Raw genomic sequence first — 23,075 nt, forward strand, 5'->3', positions numbered from 1 at the left:
TGGGGAGCCAAGTGTCATGGTCCCCTGATGTGGACAGGACTGTGTCAGTGCAGATCTCATCAGCTGCTGTGTATCCAGCATGTACTATGTGCAGAGCTGTCCTTAAGTCATTATTTTGTCCTCATAGTAGCCCAAAAGGCTTCATCTGAAAAAACTGCAATGCAGAGAAGTTAAGTTTCTTCGAGCATTCCAGAGTTCTGAACATCAAGTGATGGAATTGGAGCCCAGGGACCCTGACTCCGGTCCACTGTGGCACCATGATGCACATAACAGGCACTCAGAGTCGTTAAGCTGGGTGGTTTCTTAGTATTGCATTTCTTAATATTAATAGTAAAAATTTTCTTAATATTAATAGTAAAATAGTAATTATTTTTTATTAATAGTAAAAAATAGCTCAGTGGTAGAGCTCTTATCTAGCATGAGGGGGGGGGCCCAGGTTCCACCCCCAGCACACCACACAAACACACCCACACAGACACACACCTGAGTGACCTGATTTAGAAATCTTAGAAATCTTTGCATCAGAGATATTTAAGGTGAGGAAAGAAATCAGAGAGCAGATCACCTTGCTTCAGAGCTAGCAAAGCCTTAGAATTGTCTAGGCCACTGTCTTTATGTTCAGCCGCCTGCAGATCCTGGGCAGGGTGTTTTCCTTTGTCTGCAGTACTGCCTCTGTGTTTATGGGTTCTAGTTTCCCCACGGCCACCAATAGTGTGTGTTTTTGAGCAAGTCACCCTGACTCTCTGGGTCTTCATGTTTTTGTTTTCAAAAGTGAAGTGAGTGGATGTCATGTTAGATGCAATGGTTTGATTTATGTCACTGTCAGCCAGGTAAGGTAGTGGAAGGAATGGCCAGGGCACAGTGTAGATAAAAAGCCTTTTGGAAAATCCCCTCGGGGTTAGAATACAGGATTTGCTCCTTAATTGAAGTGTCTTGGTACTGTACAATGATGCTACGTGCTTTATCTTGAATTGAGACCATTAGACTTAGGAAGCAATCATTTTATTTGATGTTTTATTGTGAGTGTCTAAAACAAATGTAATTAAATGCTGCTGTTTAAAGGGACATTTTAAAGAAGAGTTTCATATCCCCTGTGGGGTCAGTGTTGAGGAATTGTACAGATCCTGGACAATTTTGGTTTTAAGGTTTATTCCTTCTGCTTTCTGTGTAATGCCCTTTTACCCTTGCTGTGGAATGATGGATATGTGCTGGACTCTGATATAAAGAAAGTGTTTTTAGTGGGTCACATTGAAACGTCAGTGACTTAATGAAAGATGACCACAGATATCTCGTTCCAGTAATGTGCATTGTGTGTTTTTAAAATAGAACCTCGTCCAGTGTCTGGGCTTCGTGTGACCTTCATGGGTGTGACGCAGGTTGCTCTTACCTGGAGCACGGACAATGGCACTGAGTCTTACCGGATGCTCCTGGAAAGCATCCGAAGTCCTACAGAGATGACCAATGACTCGGCAGTCAATATTTCAGGCCTGAAGCCAGGGTTTCAGCACATTATCCTGTATCTTCCAGAATCAGAGGAGATTCAAAGAGACACCCTGGTTATGGAAGGTGGCAGGGGTGAGTTGTGAAAGTGGACCTCCTGGTTTTGTCTTTCCGTAATATTTTTAAAAAACATTATTTTTATATTTGCCTAGGGCTTCAGGGTTTATAGAGGGCTCTCCCACCACACGTTAGTTTGATCCAGCTCCTTTATGAAGAAGGAAAGCGTGTTCTTCTTTTACAGGTGAATTGGGGTTCAGAATGCAATGGGTTTTCAAACTTCTGGAGTCTGGCATCCAGGAAAGTAGGTGGACCTCTGAGCTTTTTATTTTTCACTTGAACTAATAATGGGTAGATTAACCCAAGTAGAGCCAAAACTACAAAGTAGGTGTCAGGCTCCTTGACTGCAGTGGTGGGCAGAAATCACAATCTGAAGGTGACTTATGGTGCACATGTTTCCCCACCTCAGGCAGCAAGACCTTGAAGGAAGAGCTGGGACATTTCTCATCCCTTCTTCCTGCCTCCTTTGTTTGGCAGCTTCCTTCTTAGAGGGGCTCCTTCCACACGCTCAAGGAGAAGTGGCCACCAGCCATTCCTGCTTCACACCCTGCACTCCCCCTACCCACTGGGGTCCAGGGGAGGCATTCCCTGAGTAGGCTTTGTTTACCAAAATCTGAATCACGGACCATCTCTGGAAAATCTTGTTGGGACGGGAGAAGAAAAATGTCCAGAAGAAGGGAGAATGGTCCAAAATAGCAAAGTTGAGAGAGACACACAGAATATCTGGGATGTTACTGGAATAACAGTGCAAAGGAAAATATCAGGGCCTTTTCAGGAGACCGTGTCTCCCTCTGGGGGAGAAAGGGAACAGATATTTATGGAGTACCAAATGTGGGCACTGTCGGATGTGTCATCTTTTGGGGTTGGGGACACATGAAAGAAGTTGGGGGATGCGTTTCTCTTGTGGTCAATGTCTTTGCCTTCTGCCGTTAAAACAGGTGCCAGCAGCATGGAGGGAAGCCCAGCGGTGAGCACACCCTGGCCCAGCGGCAGCGCCTCGAGTACATACCGCCTGGTACCTGCAGACCCCGCCTCCAGCCAGGAGTCCCAAGGCACTGACGTCCTGCTCGTAGGGTTGAAGCCCAGCGCTCAGTACAGGGCCACTGTTTATTCTCAAGCGGCAGATGGCACAGAAGGCCAGCCCCAGGCCATCGAGTTCAGGACAAGTATGTTGGATCTTGTGCAGTGACTTCAGCCAGCGTTTCCTAGCAGAGTTTCATCTCCTGTGATTCTGGATCTGAGTTATCGGTGGCTTAGCAACTCGTTCTGTGGTCAGAGGGAGTTTTTTGGGAGGGATTTTGGGGATTTTGGGCAGCACAGATCTGTGGGGTGTCTCCTTTCATCTGTGGCTGTAGCGTGTCTTTCATGAGGCTCAGGAGAGCACCCCGGGCAACTGCTGTGGCCCTGCCTCACACATCTTTCCTGTCTCTGCTTGTTAGTCCAGGAGACAAGCTGCTGTCATGTTTTTTTTCTTATAAATAGATAATCGTTGCCTAATTTTCCCCACCCTGAGATGAGGAAATGAGTTTCCCTTTTTGGCTTGTCCTTGGAATTCATGTTGATCTTTCTGTGGAAAGGCTTGTTAACGAGCTCATTACTGCTGCCTCGCTGTGATTTGTCAGCACTTCCGCTCTATAAATTGACCAGTGCTCAGTGGCTTTTGGGGTCAGTGCTGATGAGGGAGTAAAGAAAGGCACAGTTCCTACCCTCAGGGAGCTTTCCGTGCAGAGAGGGAGTTGAGACAGACATTCATGGAGGAGAACATGGTCGGGCCAGGCAAACTCAGGGACAAATGCTGCAATATCACAGTTCTCTGGGGGTCCTGGTGGCAGAATGCGTGAACAGGTCCACAGAACTGAGGAACGGAGGGTCGAGGCTGGAGGAGCAAGGACAGGAATCATACTGGCACCCAGGAAGCTCTGGGAGGGCTGGGCCACATGAGATCCAGTGACACCCCCAGGATTCAAAGTTCCCTGGAAGGGGAGAGTGTCATACCTACTTGCTGGGTGGCTGTGTGGGGATAAGGAACCACTGTCCCCCGGCTTCCATGTGGGTGACAAGTGGTTCCTCCCACCAAGGATGTTGGGTGCTTACTGCACAGGTAACACGTGGCCACCGATGCCTGGAACTGCCCAGGAAGGGCTGGGGCCACTGGAGGTGGGAGCGTGATTTTAACATCCAGTCCCAAGGGGCGGCCTCTTCTGCTGGGAGGACCTGAGGTCGGTTTGGAGGGAGGATAGGACTTAGATGTGTGGAGAGAAGGGAGAGCAGGACACTTCAGTGAGGGAATGTCCTTGAGTGAAAGAGCAAGTGACAGACCCCAGGTAGGAAGGTAGAGGGCTGAGGGTGGTGGAGGGGAGATTAATGACCTGGAAGTTTGAGATTGGGGCGCTAGCATGGTTGGTTTCTGGAGGGCCCTGTGCAGAAAGGGTGAGACAGAGCCTCTTTGATAATGCCGTTCACAAGGCCCCACCCTCATGACCTGATCACCCCCAAAGCCCTGCCTCCTATTCCATCACCTCAGCAGTCAGGGTTTCAACCTGCTCTGGGGGATGTGGGAATTCAGTCCCTTGCCACACCTGCCCACACATGCCTGGCATTCTCCAAGTGACTATTTAGGTAGGATGGACAGGGTTGAAGAAACCAGAGCGTTTTAAGGTGCCCTAAACAAGCCCATGGCAGGGAGATCACTCGAAGGCAAGAGGAGGAGATGGTTTTTCTGGAGCTCAGGGGCTGAGCCAGTGGAGGGCACAGAGGTGCCAGGACATGGGCCCCAGAGCAGAAGGATGGATGAAGGACAGCGACGACTCTCCTCCATCCTGCCTCAGCAGCCTGACGTGTCATTCACTGTGGAACCTGCTCACAGTCCATGCGGTGGGGCCCCCAGTGGTGCCACCTATAGGGCCCCACCTTCCAGGGCACACAGCAGGCAGGAGGACAGAGGATGGACTGGGGGGTGGAGGTGGGCACATGGCAATGACTAGTGGGCTTTCGTGTCTTTTTTATTTTATTCCCGCTACTGAGGATTGAGCTCAGGGGTGCTTTACCACTGAACTGCATCCCTAGCCCTTTTTTATTTTGACACAAGGCCTTGCCAAGTTGCTTAGACTGGCCTTCAGCCTCCAGGTAGCTGGGATGACAGGCATCGGCCACCATGCCTGGCTTCTTTTATTCTCTTTGCTTGAGGTTAGGATTGTTATCTCCATTTTACAGGTGAGCAAATTGAGCTCAAAGCTATGAAAGCCCAGCCAGCCTGGGAGCCCAGATGTGCCCCCAGCCCAAGTCTGTGGTCTTTAGTTGTTCACGTACTGTGTTCATTCCTGGATGGATATGTGCTTGAGGACTTTTGTGAGTTACCTGGGCAGCTAGGGTGGGACATCAGAAGAATCCAACTTATTGTTTGATTAGGAGCCTGTCATTTCTCTGAAGGTCGATTCACAAAAAGAATGAAGGGCACCTGTGCAGGACCAGGTGGAGTCTTCTCTCCCCAGTGGTGCCTGACTTTGGCCCGACTCACGTGTTTCCAGTCGTGGTTAAGTGGCATGGAGGAGGAGCGCCTCCTTCTGGTGTGTAGGCTCCATGACAGGCCCCATGATGGCTCTCTCCCCGCTCTGGCTTGACATTCTGGTTAATTTCCACTTCTTTTATGTCTTAACAGATTCTAGTCAGGTTTTTGACATCCAAGCTATGAACATCAGTGCCACAAGCATGACCCTGACCTGGAAAATCAGCTATAATGGGTCATCCTCTGCCTACACCTACAAGATACAAGTGACCGGGGAGGCCAGTTCCCTCAATCTCACCGTCAGTGAGACTCATGCTGTCGTCTCAGGACTCAGCTCAAGTACCTTGTACAACATCACAGTGTGACCTTTCCTGGGAGATGCTGAGGGCACGCCAGGCTTTCTCCAAGTGTATACCCGTGAGTTCACCCATTGCTCTAACTGATCTTTCTGGGATCCTACTATGTGCCAGGACTAGAAGCAAGATAAAGAAGCTCTGTTCCTGCCCCAAAGGAGTGCCCAGAGCAGCCTGTGGACCCACAGGGACTCTTTCCCTCTTTGGGTCGTGTGATGATCATGTGATCACAGGTTGACCCTAACACACGCTGAGCTTCTTGTGACGTTCTTTCCTTGCGCTGTCTCATTGAATGCTCACAACAACCCTTGATGTGGTTGTCGTTAGCCTTATTTTACGGATGAAGAGGCCAAGACTGAGAGGTGATGTAGGCAGGTGTCATGCCTGCTGCATGACAGAGGGCAGATTAAACCGCTAGTCTGTCTCCATTCCAACCTGTGCTGGTCGTGACTAATCTAGCATGGTAGAGACCTAGGGCACGTGGCTGTATGGAGACAAAAAGGACCTGGATGTGCCTGTCCCGCTGGAAGATGATGTTGTAAGAAAGTTCTGGTACAGCTAGGTCTCAGCCTTTGTTTGGTCTTATCTTAAAGATAATGTGATAGGCAGAAAATAAAGACTCTTTTGTTCCAGGGAAGGTCCATTGATTTACAGTGAGGTGGTGGTGGTGGACTGGTAGACAGCTGTGTGATGGCATGGACACCAGCAACGCGTTTCACGCTGCCGGGAGCTTTACGTGTGTGGCAGTGGCCTTCATGGTGGGTGTGAGGCTCCCTGTTTCAGAGACGAGGAAATGACAGTCCAGCACAGGTGAATGCTTTGCCTGTGACCGTTGAGCTAGCAGGTGGCAGACAGGGACTTGAAGCCCGGAGTGCCTGGCTCTGGATTCAGGGCTCATCCTTTTGGAGGCTTTACTCAAGTGTCTGTGCCCCCCAGGAAGCACACCGTGGGATTGTCGTGTGATTTACTCTTTGGGGAAAACGAAATTTGCTTTTATTTCTTCACCTTTTACTTTTTTTTTACTGTTTAATCTCTCTCTGAGTTAGGATGAAGTTGAACTGGGAATCACAACTGACCTGCTCCCCACCCCCAGGTCGCAATTGCTTATAAGTAAGACAGGTATTTATTTCTCTCTAGTGGAAAAGAAACTAGTGCTGGGAGGCAGGAGCATGGAAGTGCTAGCCAGGGCTTAGTTGCAGGAAACAGAAGCCAGGAGCTATTTTAAGCCAAGAGGAATTTATGCCGGGGATTGAGGGTTTCCAGAATCACTGGAAGGGCTCCTCTGTTGGTTTGCTAGGGCTGCCATAATGAGTACAACAGAAGTTAGTTTTCTCATACTTCAGGAGGCAAGAAATCGCAGATCAAGGTAACGACAAGTCTGGTTTCTTCCGCAGCCTCTCCTCTTGACTGTCTTCTTCCTGTGTCTTCACAGTCCTTCAGACTGTGTGTCTGTGTGCTCATCTTGTCTTCTTATGAGGACACCAGTCTTCCTGAGAGAGGCCCACCCTCATGACTTCTTTAACTTAACAACCTCTCAACAGAGTCTGTCTGCAAATACAGTACAGAGGTGCAGGAGGGGCACCTTCTGAGGTACTGGGGTTAGGACTTACTGGGGGTCACAATTCAGACCATAGTAGCCCCCAGAACTGATTTCCAGGTTAAGGCTGCAGAACTGAGCCTCCTGGAGAGTCCCCCCTTAAAATGGAGAGCAGAGCTAGGATCCAGGAAGCCTCTGTGGCAGCAGCTGACTCCAGGAGCTGTGATCCTGGGATCAGGAGGCTGTAGTCACCACCCCAGAGCTGGTTCTAGAGTCAGGCAACCTGAGCGCCAGCCATCACATCTACATTCCAGCTATAGCAAGGATCCCCAGCAGAACATAGAACTTCACCCCTGAGGGTTTTACTTGCTACTAGAAGTCACACAGTACTTCTCACATTGAATTGTCTGAAACTTAGCTCCATTTGGCTGCAAGGGAGGCTGGGAACTGTAGTGTTTAGTCCCTGTAGTCATGCACACAGCTAAAAATCTGGGATGTGTTTCAAAGGAGAAGGTGAGGGTGCGGGGGATGTATTCTGTGGGTCAGCAGCAGGCTCTGTAAACAGAGGTCCTGAGAGGCTTGGGAGCACGTTCATCATCAAGCAGGCAGCAGTGGCCAGGAGTCCCCCAGAGCTGGAGCCCATGTTCCTGGGGGCTCCAGCATCCTCTGGTTTCCTGGGAATGGCTTTGTGCAAGTTAAGCACACAGCGCCTGCACCCGTGTGGCCAAGTGCTCGCTCCATGGCCAGAAACCTGGGTTTCTGTGGAGCTCGTGTTGTAGCTGATGGGCCAAAGGGGAGCCAAGAGGAGATGGGGCATCAGGGTATGCTTTTAAGCTCAGTGCAAGTTATTTTGTGAGAGTTGCTCACCCCCGTTTTCTGGGTGCAGATTCTTAATCTGATCATTCTCTCTCTTCCCACAGCCCCTGGTCCAGTTTCTGACTTTCGAGTGACAAGTGTCAGCACCAGGGAAATCGGCTTAGCCTGGAGCAGCAATGACTCAGAGTCCTTTAGGATTCTTACTAAAGGAGCTGGAGAAATTGGGAATGACACAACCACCAACCAAAGTATCACCATTGGTGACTTACGCCCTGGAACCAGTTATCATTTTGAAATATTTCCTCAAGGACCAAATGGGACTGAAGGGACACCCCAGACAGTTGATGGTAGAACTGGTAAGCAAGTGAGCCGTGCTTTCTGTCAGTCATGTTTCTTAAAGGAAATGTGTATGATTTATAGATGTCATGTTTTCCACATATTACTTTTCTTTTTATTAAGAAAAATCTTAAGTTTTCATGACACTTTTGCATATCCGTGATTTTTTTATTTTTTATTTTTGTGGTGCTGGGGATCGAACCCAGGGCCTTGAGCCATCTCCCCAGCCTGCATATCCATGATTTAAAAAGCAGACAAACAAACAAAAAACCCATATGTAATCTATCAAATGATACAACTGAGGTCATTTTATGCGTGTGATTTTGTAATCTGCCTTTTCTCACTTAACAGTTTGTTGTAAATATTTTCCTATCAGCGTAAGTGTTTCTACAGGATAATTTTGACAACTGCCTTGTATTCTGTTGTTTAAATGTTGGTACTGGTAGGTAATAATGGCTGATGGGTGTGTGTGTGTGTGTGTGTGTGTGTGTGTGTGTGTGTTTTGGTACTGGGGATTGAACTCAGGGGCACTCAGCCACTGAGCCACATCCCCAGGCCTATTTTGTATTTTATTTAAAGACAGGGTCTCACTGAGGTGCTTAGCACCTCACTATGTTGCTGAGGCTGGCTTTGAACTTGCAATCCTCCTGCCTCTGCCTCCTGAACCATTGGGATTACAGGCATGCACTACTGCGCCTGGCCCTTTGTGTGTTTTGGTAACTACAATTTTATTGGAACACAACTATGCTCATTTGTTTGTGTACTCTCTACATCTTTTTTTATGCTAGAAGTAGTAATGACAGAGAATTTATGGCTTCTAAAACCTAAATTTTATGCTCTGAACCTGGCAGAGAAAGTTTTCTGAGTCTGGACTAGAAAAATATTCTCAAAGTGTGGTCCAGGAGTCTCTAACAGTGTTTTAGTTAGTTTTTTTTTTTTTTTTTTTCCTGCTGTTACCAAAAGACCTGACAAGAACAATTTTAAGGCAGTAAAGTTTATTTGGGGCTCATGGTTTCAGAGGTCCCGGTTCATAGATGGCCGACTCCATTCTTTGGGGCCCGAAGTGAGGCAGATGTCATGGCGGAAGGGTGAGACTGAGGAAATCAGCTCAGGATATCACAAGGATTCAGAGAGTTTAACTTTCAATATAAGCCCCAATATAAACCTGTGACCTTCACCCCTCCTCTAGCCACATGCTACCCATGTAAGTCCCCACCTAGTTAATTCCTGATAGGGGATTTTAATTCTGATGTCATTTTCATATGTATTCTTACAGTCAGAAAAATTTCTTACTTTAATTTATAATACAGTAAATATTGGTAAATATAACCTATAGAAACAAAAATTCTCTGAGGCCCTAATAACTCATAAAAAGGGAAAGCAGTCTGGAGACCCCCATGCTTGAAGAACTGTTGTTCTAGACGTGTTTGTTGTAAGTTAACCATTACCCCACTGTGGTTGGGCACCTCCACTGTTATTTCAGAAGGAACTTTGTGACATGGTTTTGTTAGTTCTGATATAATTGATATTGATGGAACAATTTTATGAAAGTAGTTTAAACAAATCGTTGAATTATTCCTAGGTTGTTTGGAGAAACTTTTGGGAATTCCTTGCTCATTCTTGTTTTTTTATTCTTTTTAGATAGGCTTGACAGAGTATATTTTGACATATTATACATACAAGTTCCACTGGTAGTGTAATCATATATGAACATAGAAAAGTTATGTCCAATTCATTCTTTTGTCTTTCCTGTTCCCATCCCCCATCCCTTCCCTTCATTCCCCTTTGTCTAATCCAATGAACCTCCACCCATCACTCCCCCGTTTATCGAGTGTCAGTATCCACATGTCAGAGAGAACATTTGGCCTTTGGTTTTTGGGATTGGCTTATTTCACTTGACGTGATAGCCTTCAGTTCTATCCATTTACTGGCAAATGCCGTAATTTCATTCTTCTTTATGGCTTCTTTATTGTGTATTTATACCACATTTCCTTTATCAATTCATCTGTTGTAGGGCACCTAGTGAAGCCAGAATTAAGGACAGGTAGTTAGTGTAGAAATAGGGAATCGGGTCAATTCGAGGAAATGAAGCCATGAAGCCATCTGCCTTTGGAAGTTGGAGACTGCCCCTGGAAGAATGGAATGTCAAAGATCTCCGGAGCCCATTGATTACCAAATTTACCTGCCTTTATCAAGGGCTGCAAACAAGGAGCTGCTAATTAATGCCCCCTGGGCCCTTATCTGCCTGAATCACCTTGGCCCTCCCCTGCCCATGGTTTCTCAGTAATGCAAAACCGGGCCTAGTCACGAAGGCAGGAAGGAGAGATAAGGGGGGAAAGAACTGGAGAACAAAAGAGACTTTAACCTATAAAAGATGCAGGGTGTGCTCACTTCTTGGGACTTTAGAACGTCAGCCATGGCCCCCTTCTCCCTGCCGGGAGAAGTCTGTATTATTCCCTTTAAATAAACCTGCTTAATATGCTTGCCTTGGCTGCTTCTCTAGTGCTTAATCTTCAACATTAGAAGAAGCAGAACTCATCACCGGTAAACGGCGGTATCAGATTTGGAGGTCCCACCGAGATTTACGCCAAGGTAAGTAAGCTTCTCTCTCCACACACCCCACATCTGTTTGAGGTGCATCTTTCTTTCTGTCTCTATTTTTGGAGGGCAAAATGGGCACCCGTCAGCTACTTAAATGCAGTTAGTGCAGCCGCCATCCTTAAGACTCGGGTGAGAGGTTTCCTGGCCCAGGCAAGTTTCCAATCCCCTGCTCTGCAGGCATGTTGGGGCTCTGCTAAAGCCATTTCCTACTTTTCTGTCCAGGCCCGGAGCGCAATTGCCGCAAGTACACAGTGTCCCTAGTCCTGATCTGCCCAGGATGCGTGGAGGTGGAGGAAGGGTTGGAGCAACTACGGGGTTCTCGGCCCGGGCTACTCTCGGGTGGACCCCAAAGGTTCCTTCTCCAGACTCCCCCTCCCGACAGCCCTGAGGGGTATCCAGGGTGATCAGTAGACAATGGCACTGAGGGAAAGCGCCAATCACCCTTGCCTCCGTATGGGCTGTACAGTGCACAACACTCCCACACATCCACTCCCTCCTGGATGCTCCCCTTCCCTTGCTGGTCAGACATTAGGAATTCAGACTGTAGAATTAAGGCCTGGGATGATTAGTATGAAAATGCCCAGGTTCTCTTTGTTCGCATAGTTAGCCTTCACTAGTCTAGACATCTAGAGTCTCCCCATTACTGTTCCCATGCTTAAATGTGCTCACTGTGTTCTCTTTAAGCTGCAAGAGGGAGGCATTTAAAAACCCCTCCCGTGAGACCCTCCAAGCAAAGGGTGTTATACGCCTAACAACCAATAGATGTCCCCTCACCCTCCGGAGATTCCTTTAGTTTACAGGGCAAGAAGATAGGTAAAAGGCACACTTTTTACTTTTGTCATCGCTTTTCATAATTAGGAATTTATAGTGGCAGGGAGGAAAGCAGTAATGCCCTTAAGTCTGAATCCTCCCAGGGTCTCTAGCACAGGGCAAACAGGGACCCTAGCACTTTGCCGAAGAAGGCCAGAAATAACTTTGGCAAAGCCAGGTGGTGAGAGATGGGTTTTTCTGGACCGTAAGGAAGCTTAAATTTAGGGAGACGTCCCTAATACTTCTAACTCAGAAGGGAGCTTCTCTCTCAACAGTATTGCCAGGTTCACCACTAGCCTGCATACTGCTAAATTGCAAATGATCAAGAAAAATGCCTTTCATATGTTACCATGCTTGACATCAATAATCTCTACCATGAGAGGAGAAAACCTTGAGGAATCGCCCACTAAGGGAGGAAAATTGAGGGAACCCTCCCAACTTAAGATAGGCAAAAATAAATTTAAGGAGGCTTTTGGAGGATGCTAATAAATATTGAGATGTTTCAAAACTTACGCCAGGTATTTGACTTCACCTGGAAGATTATGCTATTAACCATCTAGAGAACAGGCAGTTCCCAGAAACCATCCTAACTGGGATTCAAATAATGAGTAGAATGCCAAAAAACTATTATGCAGCCTTCACGAAAGTCCTGCTATTTTCATGGGGAGACTTAGGAAAGCAATAAGAAAGCACACCACTCTGAATCCTGAATCCATAAAGGGCCACCTACTTTTAAAGTATAAATTTATCATTTAGTCAGCCCCAAATATTTAGAGGAAATTTCAAAATTGGCACATGGCCCTGATCAATCCTCAGATGATCTTCTCCAGCTTGCATCTTCTGTTTTTAATAGACATCAAAAAGAAAAAAAGGGAACATAGAGGCAAGAAAAAGGACTTATTAAAGATCATTCAAACTGATAGAAACTTTTAATGCCTTGCAATAGCCCATGCAATTCACCCATTTTAGGAGTTAAAAAGCAAACTGTCTAGTCCAAGACCTTAGAATAATGAAGCAGTAATTTCCCCCACCCTGTAGTTCTTAATCCATTCACTTTTATCTTGGATTCCAACTGCTGCTTGGTTTACTAAGTTAGATTTAAAAGATGGCTTTTCCTGTTTATGCTAGACTCTGAATAGCAATTTGTTTGCCTTTGAAAAACCAGATACTGTATCTCAACTAACCTAGACAGTATTGCCTCAGGATTTACATGGCCCTCACCTGTTCCGGACAAACCTTAGCTAAGGACTTAACAAAATTCAGAGATAAAACATTCTGTGATTGTTCTCCAGTAAGTAAAGTACATACTTTATGTGTCTCCACCCAGGAGGAATATCAAAAGGCCATTGCAGAACTCCTAAACTTCTTAGCTAATAGGAATTATAAGATCTCAAAAAAATAAAGCTTAATTATGTCATCAACAGGTTCAATACTACAGGAAATAGCCACCATAGGACAATATTCTGCCCCAGGAAGGGGCCTTACTTCAAGCTCCTGTCCTCAGCTTACCAATGAAGCAAGATTTAACCTGTTTGTCACAAAAGGGGAAAATAAATCCTGGATAGACAGCCATAGGCAACTCAATAACCAATGGCATATCTCAGTGAGGAACTTAGCAAAGTAGCTTCATTCTCTAAAGTAATGGAAAATAAGGTCTCATAATTTTCTTTGACATTCAACCTGTCCTGATGAGATGACTAAAATACCCTAGGCACAAAGTTTCTGTTAAAACCTGTTAGGTCCTTCCAAATCTCAGTCAAGGCTTACATTGAAATGTAAATTGGAAGCCTAAAGGCTCAGTAGGAGACCGGTCTCAAACCCAAGGAAAAAAAAGGTAAAAAAGAGCCTTACCTAAACTCCAGCAAAAGTAAATTTTATGGTACCTTACTAAAGTAATTAACGGCCGTATCATTTCCAGGACTCTTGTTTTTTTTAATTATGTTTTTTTTGAGCTCATGATTTTTTTGATTAGTTCTACTTTTTATTCAACTAGAGTTTTTGAACATCTGTTACATTGCAATGGAGATTCACCTATAAAGTTACAAGGCCTTTGATTTTGTGTTATTTTTATGTCGTGCTGTCTGGTGTCATGTTTTGTCTGTATCAAAACTGAGCGCTCCTAAAATTAAAATTTAAAAATGGATCCAAATACTTTTAATTCATGTGATTTAAAGGTTCAATTCAAATTGGGTAAACTAATGAAAGTAAAATGTCTTTGAAAATAACTCGCAAGTCTCTAGGTGGTCAAGCTAATAAAATATTGATGTTAATAAAATGTCTAATAGCAATTGTTTCTAAGACTTTTCTTCAACAGGAAAGAGACAGCAAATACTGTTCAGGACACTTGTCTGATTTCTTGGTTTTTACAGAATAAGTGAATTAGAGTTAACATGTATGGGATTATTCAAATGTGTTTGTAGAGACATCTGATTAATTTTCAAAGTTAAAATGCTAATTGTTAAATAACATCAAGTACTCTTAACTCCTTAAATTCCATGGGGTATCATACTCAAACATTATTGGTGTTTTCATAGGTTAGTAAATAAAAGGGTTTAAACTTGCTTTGTGTCATCACTAAACTAAAAACAAGGTTACTAAGAGTTATGTCCTAACAAGTGGAATTCTATATACAAAGGGTCCCAAAAGTTTCAACTGTGTTTCAATTAGAGTACTATAAACAACAAACTATTTAATCTTATTAAAATAGAGCAATTTATCTAAATTCAGAAATTTCATAAGAGTTGTTTCAGAATGCGAACAAAAAGGGGTCAACGAATAGGAAAGAGAAAATAAAAGGTTCTGGGTATGGAAATATATTTAGTAAAAGGAAAAAGGAAATGTTTCTGGGTAAGAAAGTGCTTGTGTGATGAAATACATGAGGGTCTAAGTAAGTGCTAAGAAAGTCTGTGTACGTAAAGGGCAAGTTTCAACAAGTTTGCGTGTAACTAAGTTGGTTGTATGTATGTGAGACAGCTAAAGCTATTTAAGGTTTTTCCTAAGGTGAAATACTAATGTTCTGATATAAACCAAAGTTTAATCTATATGGTAAAATGGCAAGGATTTCTTAGAAACACTAATTTACTCTTAACTTTGTGTCTATTAAGTTTTATTCTTTAGAACAATTAGTCTTAAAAATTGGGGTGTATACAATTATGGTTAAACAACTGTTAGAGTATTGTACTGTGTTACAGAGTCTACATTTTTCTTAAAAAACTAAATTTGGTAAGAAAAAAGTGTCAAGGTAATTGTGAAGTGGTCACTAGTTGTATATTAAATGTGTTCATATTTTTCAGGTATACAAGTTTTAAAGCAGGGAATTTATCAAGCTGCTATTCTCCAGGTTAAACTTGTCTGTAATGGTAATTTTAAGCTTATAAAGAGTAAATTTTATTGGGGATTAATTTCTATCATTTAATGTTCTATTATAGGACCTGTTATCAATAGGGTATATGTAAAATTTGTTACTTTTTACACTGAGATAAAGAATTTCAAATGTAGATGTATTTCTAAACATTAGAGCCTGACTTGTTTAAAGGTTAATTTTGTGAAACATGAAAATATTTTGCCACTTTGACACACAAAAGGAAAGTTAAAAGCTCTCTCAGCCTTTCTTTGATTCATGTTTTAGATACAATGTTAAATTGTGTTAATTATAAAGTTTATATAGACTCAGGAAACAGTATATGTAAACTACTTAATGATATTTAAGGAAGAAGCAAAAATCAACATCAGAATAAGAACACTTAAAATCTGTAAAGAGCCACGCCTTACCTGAGATAAGGCTCTGCCTCCCACCTTACTGCAAGTTAGAGTGACTCCAGCTTATTTATTTGTTAGTCAGACTTCAGCTTATTTAAAGTTATAGTCAAAAGATTGTTTTTTTTTGTTGTAAAATTACTATGATCTCAAATAGGGAATATAATGTGGTTCTCAGTCAAAATTCAAGATAGCTATTATACAAGCTGAATATATTTTTACTCTTGCTAATTTCATTTTGTAAAATTGTTACCTGTTAATGTTTTGCAGAAGTAGGTGCTTCAAGAACACGCAACCTAGGTAACTTGTGATAATAAGCCATCACCCTAACAGATAGTGGTAACTTCCAGAACTAATGCAGACTCCAGTTAGATAAAAGGGTAAATAACTGTAAAGTTATGGACATTAAAGTTAAAGCCCAGTACTCTTACTTTATGACTGGTGAGACTGGCTTGCTGGATGATTAAGATCAAACTTAGAGATTGGAATTAAATACAGAAGGCAAGATAGACCAGTATTTGGATCTTTTGCTCTCAGTCAGCCTGAACCCAGGGAATAAGAGGACTTCTCCAAGGAGTGCTGCAACTCTGGGTCGCACAACCTCCTGATCAAGGAGATTGTTGAGACTAGAGGATGAAAAATCACTCAGTGCATCGGCTGCAGAGGAGGGTCATGGAAAAAGGGAGACATCCCTTAATGCTTCCAAAGGAAGTCACCTCATCAAGGAGACCCTACCTAACCAATGGCACTGGTGGAGCTAAGAAGCTGCTCTTAAGTTCTCTACAAGTGGCCCCTGTGGGAACTCAGCTGACTCTTTAACAAGACAGGAACCAGGTCAATTTGACCAGCTTGATCTTAGACACCCAGCAAAACAGTTAAAACCAAAATATAGCCATTCTTGGGCATTTAAAAGAAATAATAGTTAAATGTAACTTAAGATGTACACTTGTATTAGCCCACTAGAATAAAGACTGGAAGCTACAAATGAAAGAAAGATTCTTCAGCAAATGTGCCTGATAACTATCAAGAGAAACTGCCAGAGTCAGAAGTTTTTAGTCGGTTTAAGGCCTGCAGACCTTCCTAAGCTACACAGGTAGATTTAATCTATGTTTGCTCGTATGATTATCTAGCCCTAAGTAACAGAAGTATAGAGATCTCTACTAAACACAGGTTATACCAATAAAGGGATATTTTACAAAAATCAGATGACATTAAGTATAGCTTAACTATATTTTTTTGGGACATCTATGACATTAAGAGTTAAATGTTGTGTTTACATTCCTGATAACCTGGACAATGTTAAAGCCCCCAAATAAAGGCCTTGTCCTCTCCAGCCTTTTGCTAGGCCTAGTTATGGGAACAATTTCTCAGTTCTTCTACCTCCTGGTGAGAGATTGACTTCTGTCATTTTCATGATACTCAGTGGCATGTTCCAGATGCTGCAACATTTACTTTGTACTAATCTCATTTCAGAACTCATGTCTTTTTGTTCTTCTATCATAGAAGCACCCACCCCCAGATGACTTTACAACCTGCTCTTCCCCAACCAGACTTCTACCTTGGACCCCTCGATTGACCCGATTTTTAAAAAAAGGAACTCCAAACTGCTTTACCCCTCGCTGCCCCCTTTCAGCTTCGAAGCAGCCAGAACGACCGACGCCCCCTTTTCCTTAAAGCAGTTAGGAGTTCCTATAGCTAAAGGGGGGAATGAAGCCAGAATTAAGGACAGGTAGTTAGTGTAGAAATAGGGAATCGGGTCAATTCGAGGAAATGAAGCCATGAAGCCATCTGCCTTTGGAAGTTGGAGACTGCCCCTGGAAGAATGGAATGTCAAAGATCTCCGGAGCCCATTGATTACCAAATTTACCTGCCTTTATCAAGGGCTGCAAACAAGGAGCTGCTAATTAATGCCCCCTGGGCCCTTATCTGCCTGAATCACCTTGGCCCTCGCCCTGCCCATGGCTTCTCACTTAATGCAAAACCAGGCCTAGTCACGAAGGCAGGAAGGAGAGATAAGGGGGGAGAGAACTGGAGAACAAAAGAGACTTTAACCTATAAAAGATGCAGGGTGTGCTCACTTCTTGGGACTTTAGAACATCAGCCATGGCCCCCTTCTCCCTGCCGGGAGAAGTCTGTATTATTCCCTTTAAATAAACCTGCTTAATATGCTTGCCTTGGCTGCTTCTCTAGTGCTTAATCTTCAACATTAGAAGAAGCAGAACTCGTCACCGGTAAACGGCGGTATCACTAGGTTGGTTCCATAGCTTAGCACACATAGGATTATCAGCTCAGCTTAAGGGACCAAACATAATTTCCACTCCAGAAGACCCCTTGAAGGGGTCATTTTATGACAAAATCAAAAGACCAGAGAGCTGGTAATGAGAACTGGTAAGTTCATCTGTGTCATGAAAGTAACAGGATTTTTGAAGGAACTTTTTGTGTATTTCTTCCCCTGGTTTTGGAGTTTGCCCTTTGAAAACTCATTAGAGTTTGATGACAGAGGAGTGAGTTGAAAAGAAGTTGAAAGGAAGCAGGTCATCACGATGGTCCTGTTTTCTTCTCTTCCTTTCCTCTGATCAGACCCTAGTGCCGTGTTTGGCATCCGCGTGGTCCACGTCACCACCACCGAGATGCGGCTGGAGTGGCAGAATACAGATGGTGCTTCTGCGTACGTCTACCACTTGGTGGTACAGTCGGAGAGCGGCTCCCGCGAGGTGAACAACTCTGAGGAAGCAGCCACCCTGCAGGGCCTCATCCCGGGCACCTTATATAACATCACCATCTCTCCAGAAGCCAGCCAGGTCTGGGGACAGCCCAGCTCCATTGTCCAGTACACACGTAAGTCTCTTAGGATGCCCTTCTGGGTGAGATTCTCCCTGCCTTTCACTTGGGGGCAGCACTGGTTGAATGATGGGATCAGGGTCCCTTGTGTTTCTGGGTTCCAGGGTGACCTTGAAGCGGAGTACATCGGCTTTGGCAGAGGTTCTGCTGTCCTTGTCGGGCACTGGTGTTGAAACCACATGAACTTGGAATTGTCTTTGTTTATTTTGTGTGATACTGAGGATTGAACCCAGGGCCTCACACATGCTAGGCAAGCACTGAGCTATATCCCCAGCTCCTTTTATTTTGAGACAGGGTCTCTTTAAATTGCCCAGACTTGCCTCAAACTTGAGAGCCTCCTGCTTCAGTCCCTGGGATTACAGGTGTGCGCCACCTCACCTGGCTTTAGAGACAAAGTGATTTATTCCATGGGAGTGGAGGACATAACTGTTCCATTCATTCCTTGGGAATATATATACTGGAGGAGAGTCACCTTATCACGCTGGCACTGGAAGATCTTGCTCGGATGAGGAACTTTGCTTGCAGAGAGGGAGGTGTTTTGCTAATATGCAAACCCAACAGACAGTAGCAGTGTTGGTTTATAATATACTTTCTGTATATTTTCCCTCTTTCATCAGTCAGATTTAAAAAACAGATTAGAAATCATACCTTAAAAATATATTTCCGATATGCCCTGAAGTATTAGAAGAAATCCGAAAAACTTTAACTCTTTTTAGATTTGATCTGTATAATTATTTCCTGAGAATCTTTCTGGGAAAGTCTTCTGTCCTTTGAGCCAGCAAATATTAGTTTTATTCATTCTTTTCAGAAGAAACCAGGCTATTTTTGCATGTAGTAAGTAAGATAGTCCTAGAATGCAAATTAGCCTCTGCTTTTCTTTAAATTTTTTTTTTTAAATTCCAGGGCCAAGCAGTGTGGCCAACATTGTCATAAACACCAGCACCACAGCGGCAACCTTAAGTTGACAGAACCCTGATGCAGCCTCGCCCACGTACTCCTACCGCCTTCTTATTGAAAAGGCTGAAAATTCCAGCAACACAACTCAGGTGGTCAGGACGGATGTCGGGGTCACTAATGCCACAGTCATGGAGTTGATACCTGGCTCACCGTACAGAGTGGAGATCTTTACACAAGTGGGGAATGTCACTGAGTCTCTGACGCCCAGCTGGGAGTCTTTCTGTACAGGTGAGCAGCCCCAGGTGCCCGTGGACCCCCTCCTGTGTGGTGCTGATCTTGCAGGTGATCCTCAGGTCGTCCTCTCCGCTCTGTAGTTCATTAGGTCATAGATGGCGGGTCAAGACATCCTTTTGTCATGGTGCCCTGCTGTTTCTTCATTCAACAGATGTCTGCTGAGTGCTTGTGTGCCAGATGGATAAGGCCCTGGAACTTGTGTTCTAGCTGGGAAGACAAATAATAAAGATAAATAAGCACATTGTTTGGTGATAATTACTGCTAAGGAGAGGAGAAAAAAACAGAAGGGAAACATGAGACGTTTGTCTAGTGTGTCCAGGAAAGGCTCAATGAAAAGGTGATTCTGAGCAGAGAGCCCAGAGAATCAAAGGAGCCAGCCACGTGGCTGTCAGGGTGTCTGAACATCACAGATGGAGGAGCAGCTGGGCAAAGACCGTGAGGCTAGAGGGAGCCTCTGTCCTGGAGAAAGAGCAGGAGGCCAGTGGCAGGAGTGGACCCACAGGAGCTGCGAGGTGGTCAGGGCACAGACCACATCCAGCGTTGTAGTTCCTGGTCTGGTTTTTCCACTGAAAAAGATGAAAAGGATATTGCTCAACATTTTCTCCCTTCTTGATCTTTACAACTCAGAAGGTGTGATAGAGAAGAGCCCATACTGAGCTGAGGTGTGTTGAGAGCCTCCCAGGGAAGGGGTTGAGGCAGTTTTGATGAATGCTCCTGCTTACAGTTGATGGTGGTGCACCTGTCACCTCGGCACCTGAACCACCTCATTCCCTGTCCCCTTAGCTCCTGCATGCTCCCTTCCTTAGACCACACCATTCAAGAGGTTGGAATCTCATTGGACCAGCCGCTCCAATGTGTGTTAGAGATGGACCTTTGGCCTCTGACCTTTCCTGTGGGGTGGTTACAGAAGCCCTTCAGCTTTGAGTCCCCTGCCAATGTGGGCACCATCCCATCTGGTTTGGTCTCTGATCTTTGGCATTTGGGTGGCTCCCATTGCTGATGCCTGTGGTAGCTATAATTATTGCAGCCTGTAGCAAGAGAAAAAGTTGATATGAGTATTTATGGCAGATGGGACATGAGCTGTTGAATTGGGTGCACTGGGTGGGTTACTTTTCAGGCCTCAGGTGGCAATGTGGGAACTGCACCAGGTGACTGGTGAGAGCTTTCCTTGCCTTAGAAATCTGTGGCGTTAGTGATAACAGTCTCCTCCAATATGTGGGCAGTTTCCCGTTGATTTCAGTTCAGTGTTGCCCTCAGGAACTACTGGTCCTCAGACAGAGACAGATACCACTCCATTTTCAAGGCAAAGATGCTGATGCCATTTGGCCTGGATCACTCAGCATGCTGTGTGTGTGGAAAGTGCCCCGAGCTTCCATTTAGAAAACCTGGGATCCAGTTTTGGGTCTGCCAATCCCCAGCTGTGTCTTCTGCAGAGACTCACCTGGCTAAGCTGCAGCTGATTGAGTTGCTAAAGGGGACAGTATGGGCCTTACCTTCCCCCTCAAGAATTGTCAGGAGGGCCCCTGATGGGGTGTAGAGGTAAAGAGGTTGCTGCCACTCACAGGCTGGCACTTCTCACAGAGCCTGCCTCCCTTCCAGGCGTCCTGCTCAGAGACTGACTCCCAGTGTTTCCTCTCATCCTAGGCAGTTCTGCAGTGGCGGCTCAGAGCAGGCGGGGACTGACCCAAGGCTGCACAATCTTGTCTTGCCCAACTCAGGGTCAGGCCTGTCTGCTCATCGTGGCTGGGCCTTCTGCTCTGCATGTTTGCAAAAGCAAAAGTTCCAGAAACTCACAAGGCACTGTGCTTGCTTCGCAGAGCCTGCACCGGTGACCTCCTTCCACTGTGAGATGGTCTTCAAAGAGCCAGCCTTGGTTCTGAAATGGGCCTGCCCTCCTGGCACCAAGAAGGCTTTGAGCTAGGGGTCAGCAATGGAGCCTGGGACAATGTGACACTGCTGGAGAGCTGCTCCCCCGAGAACGGCACTGAGTACAGGACAGAAGTCACGTATTTGAATTTTTCTACCTCGTACAACTTCAGCATCACCACGCTGTCCTGTGGGAAGATGGCTGTCCCCACCCAGAACACCTGCGTCACTGGCATCACAGGTGGGCTCCCTGGCAGGAGGCGGACCCAGTGGGTCTGCAAGTGTAACCTGGAAATCCATTTTTAAAAAATTTCCCCTAAATATGTATTTTTATTGGCATTGCCCATTCTATAGAAATCCGTCTGGAATAGCAGAAAAGAGGGTCTCCTTTTTTTATGTCCTAGGAGGTTCTGTTGCTTTGTAGAATAAAACATGGCCATGTTTTCTTTTAAGTAGGGAGTTCTCTTCCTGCATTAAAAAGACATTTCTGTAGAAATTCTCACAAAGTAGACAGTAGGATGAAATTCACGTGCCCAGCTGAACATGCGTCAGCTCTTGGCCAATCTCATTTACCTGTGGGGATCTCCCTCTCCCCCCAACTTCCTTGGGTAGGATTACTTTGAAACCAGTTCTGATTCTTATGTACTTTTATTTGTAAATATTTCACTAGGCATTACTTCAAGTTAGGGACTCCTCTTTTCTTTATTTCAGACACAGCTAACTTAATATTAAAAATGGAACAAGACCTTTAAAAGACCATTATCAGATATTTGGTCAAGATTTATATTTCCCTGGCATCTGAGCTGCTGTGGGAAACAGATTACTTCCTATGCAGGGGATCCTCCTAGTTAATCTTTTCAGACCTGGTCTATTCTCTGTGTGTGGGTATATGTGCGTGGGGAAAAGTCGAGTTTTATAAATCTCTGCTTCATTTCATCTGTTCTTGTTTCTGCATGTCTTTGCTAGAGTTATGTCTTTGAATGACCTGGTAGGGCTCCATCTTTGTGCTTTTCGACTCCTGGATATTTGTTCTTTAGGGCATAAGAATGTTCCTAACCATCTAAAGAATTAGTGGTTGTAATAGCATGGGGGAGAAAAGCCTCTTTGGAGAGCTGCCTTCTAAAGTGGTTGAGGAATTCTACGGACAGAGCCTTGGAGTTAGGCAGATCTGGGTTGGATCCCAAGTTCTGCCATTTATCAGTTATGTGATCTCAGAAAAGCTATTTAACATCTCTTGAGCCTTGTTTGTCTTTGTTGTAAAAGGGGAAATAATACTTATTTTCTAGGACTGTTGTACAAATCAGATGAGTGCTGAAGACCACTTTAGAGTTGCCATGTGGGGCTGGTTAGGTTGTGCACTACACAATTCCTGGGAACACCATGTATGTAGACTGTGAATGCAGGGGGCTCTGAAGTTTCGTAGTACACACCTGCTCTGGACCCTAGGTCATGCCCCTTTGGGTTTCTGTGGCACTCTAGTACATAATAGAAGCCATGAACATTTTGATGGCTTTTTCATAGTTCTGGTTTAGTGATATCATTTCAGTGTGTATAAACTACTAAAGATCAGCAGCCATGCCTGATTCAGTTTCCAGGGCTGAGGACAGTGCTTGTGTGGAGCACAGGAGAGCATCAGAATTAGTTGTTGAAACCGAACACAGTGGGACAGTGTGGATAATGACCGCGTATCATTTAGTCCAGCGATTCTCTCATTCTAATCTGCAACTGCCTTGTTATAGATGAATTTTTATATATAAATGCAGCATGTGTTACATAAAGTGGAGTTGCATTTTCTCTGCGTTTGGAGGTGTTGGGTGGGGTAGATCCAGGAGAACTGGAGTGATAGTCTTTGCCAACATTCACTGGTTGCTTACTGTGTGCCAGGGTTGGGGAAGGGACTTGATGC

At 44.7% G+C, this 23,075-nt stretch overlaps 1 protein-coding gene across 1 annotated transcript in view; it reads left to right on the forward strand.

Moving 5' to 3' along the window:
* LOC124975055 (receptor-type tyrosine-protein phosphatase eta-like) overlaps window positions 1-21,410 on the forward strand; it is a gene marked incomplete at its 3' end in the record, with an annotated part of 28,267 nt that extends 6,857 nt beyond the window's left edge. Inside the window, 8 exon segments of the mRNA XM_047537937.1 lie at window positions 1,327-1,575; window positions 2,496-2,723; window positions 5,216-5,479; window positions 7,873-8,124; window positions 17,852-18,109; window positions 19,016-19,297; window positions 21,121-21,207; window positions 21,210-21,410. Of these exon segments, the coding sequence (XP_047393893.1) occupies window positions 1,327-1,575; window positions 2,496-2,723; window positions 5,216-5,479; window positions 7,873-8,124; window positions 17,852-18,109; window positions 19,016-19,297; window positions 21,121-21,207; window positions 21,210-21,410 (1,821 nt within the window).
* Between the last annotated feature and the right edge of the window lie 1,665 nt (window positions 21,411-23,075).

Source organism: Sciurus carolinensis, unplaced genomic scaffold (genome assembly GCF_902686445.1).
Source record: "Sciurus carolinensis unplaced genomic scaffold, mSciCar1.2, whole genome shotgun sequence".
NCBI lineage: Eukaryota > Metazoa > Chordata > Mammalia > Rodentia > Sciuridae > Sciurus > Sciurus carolinensis.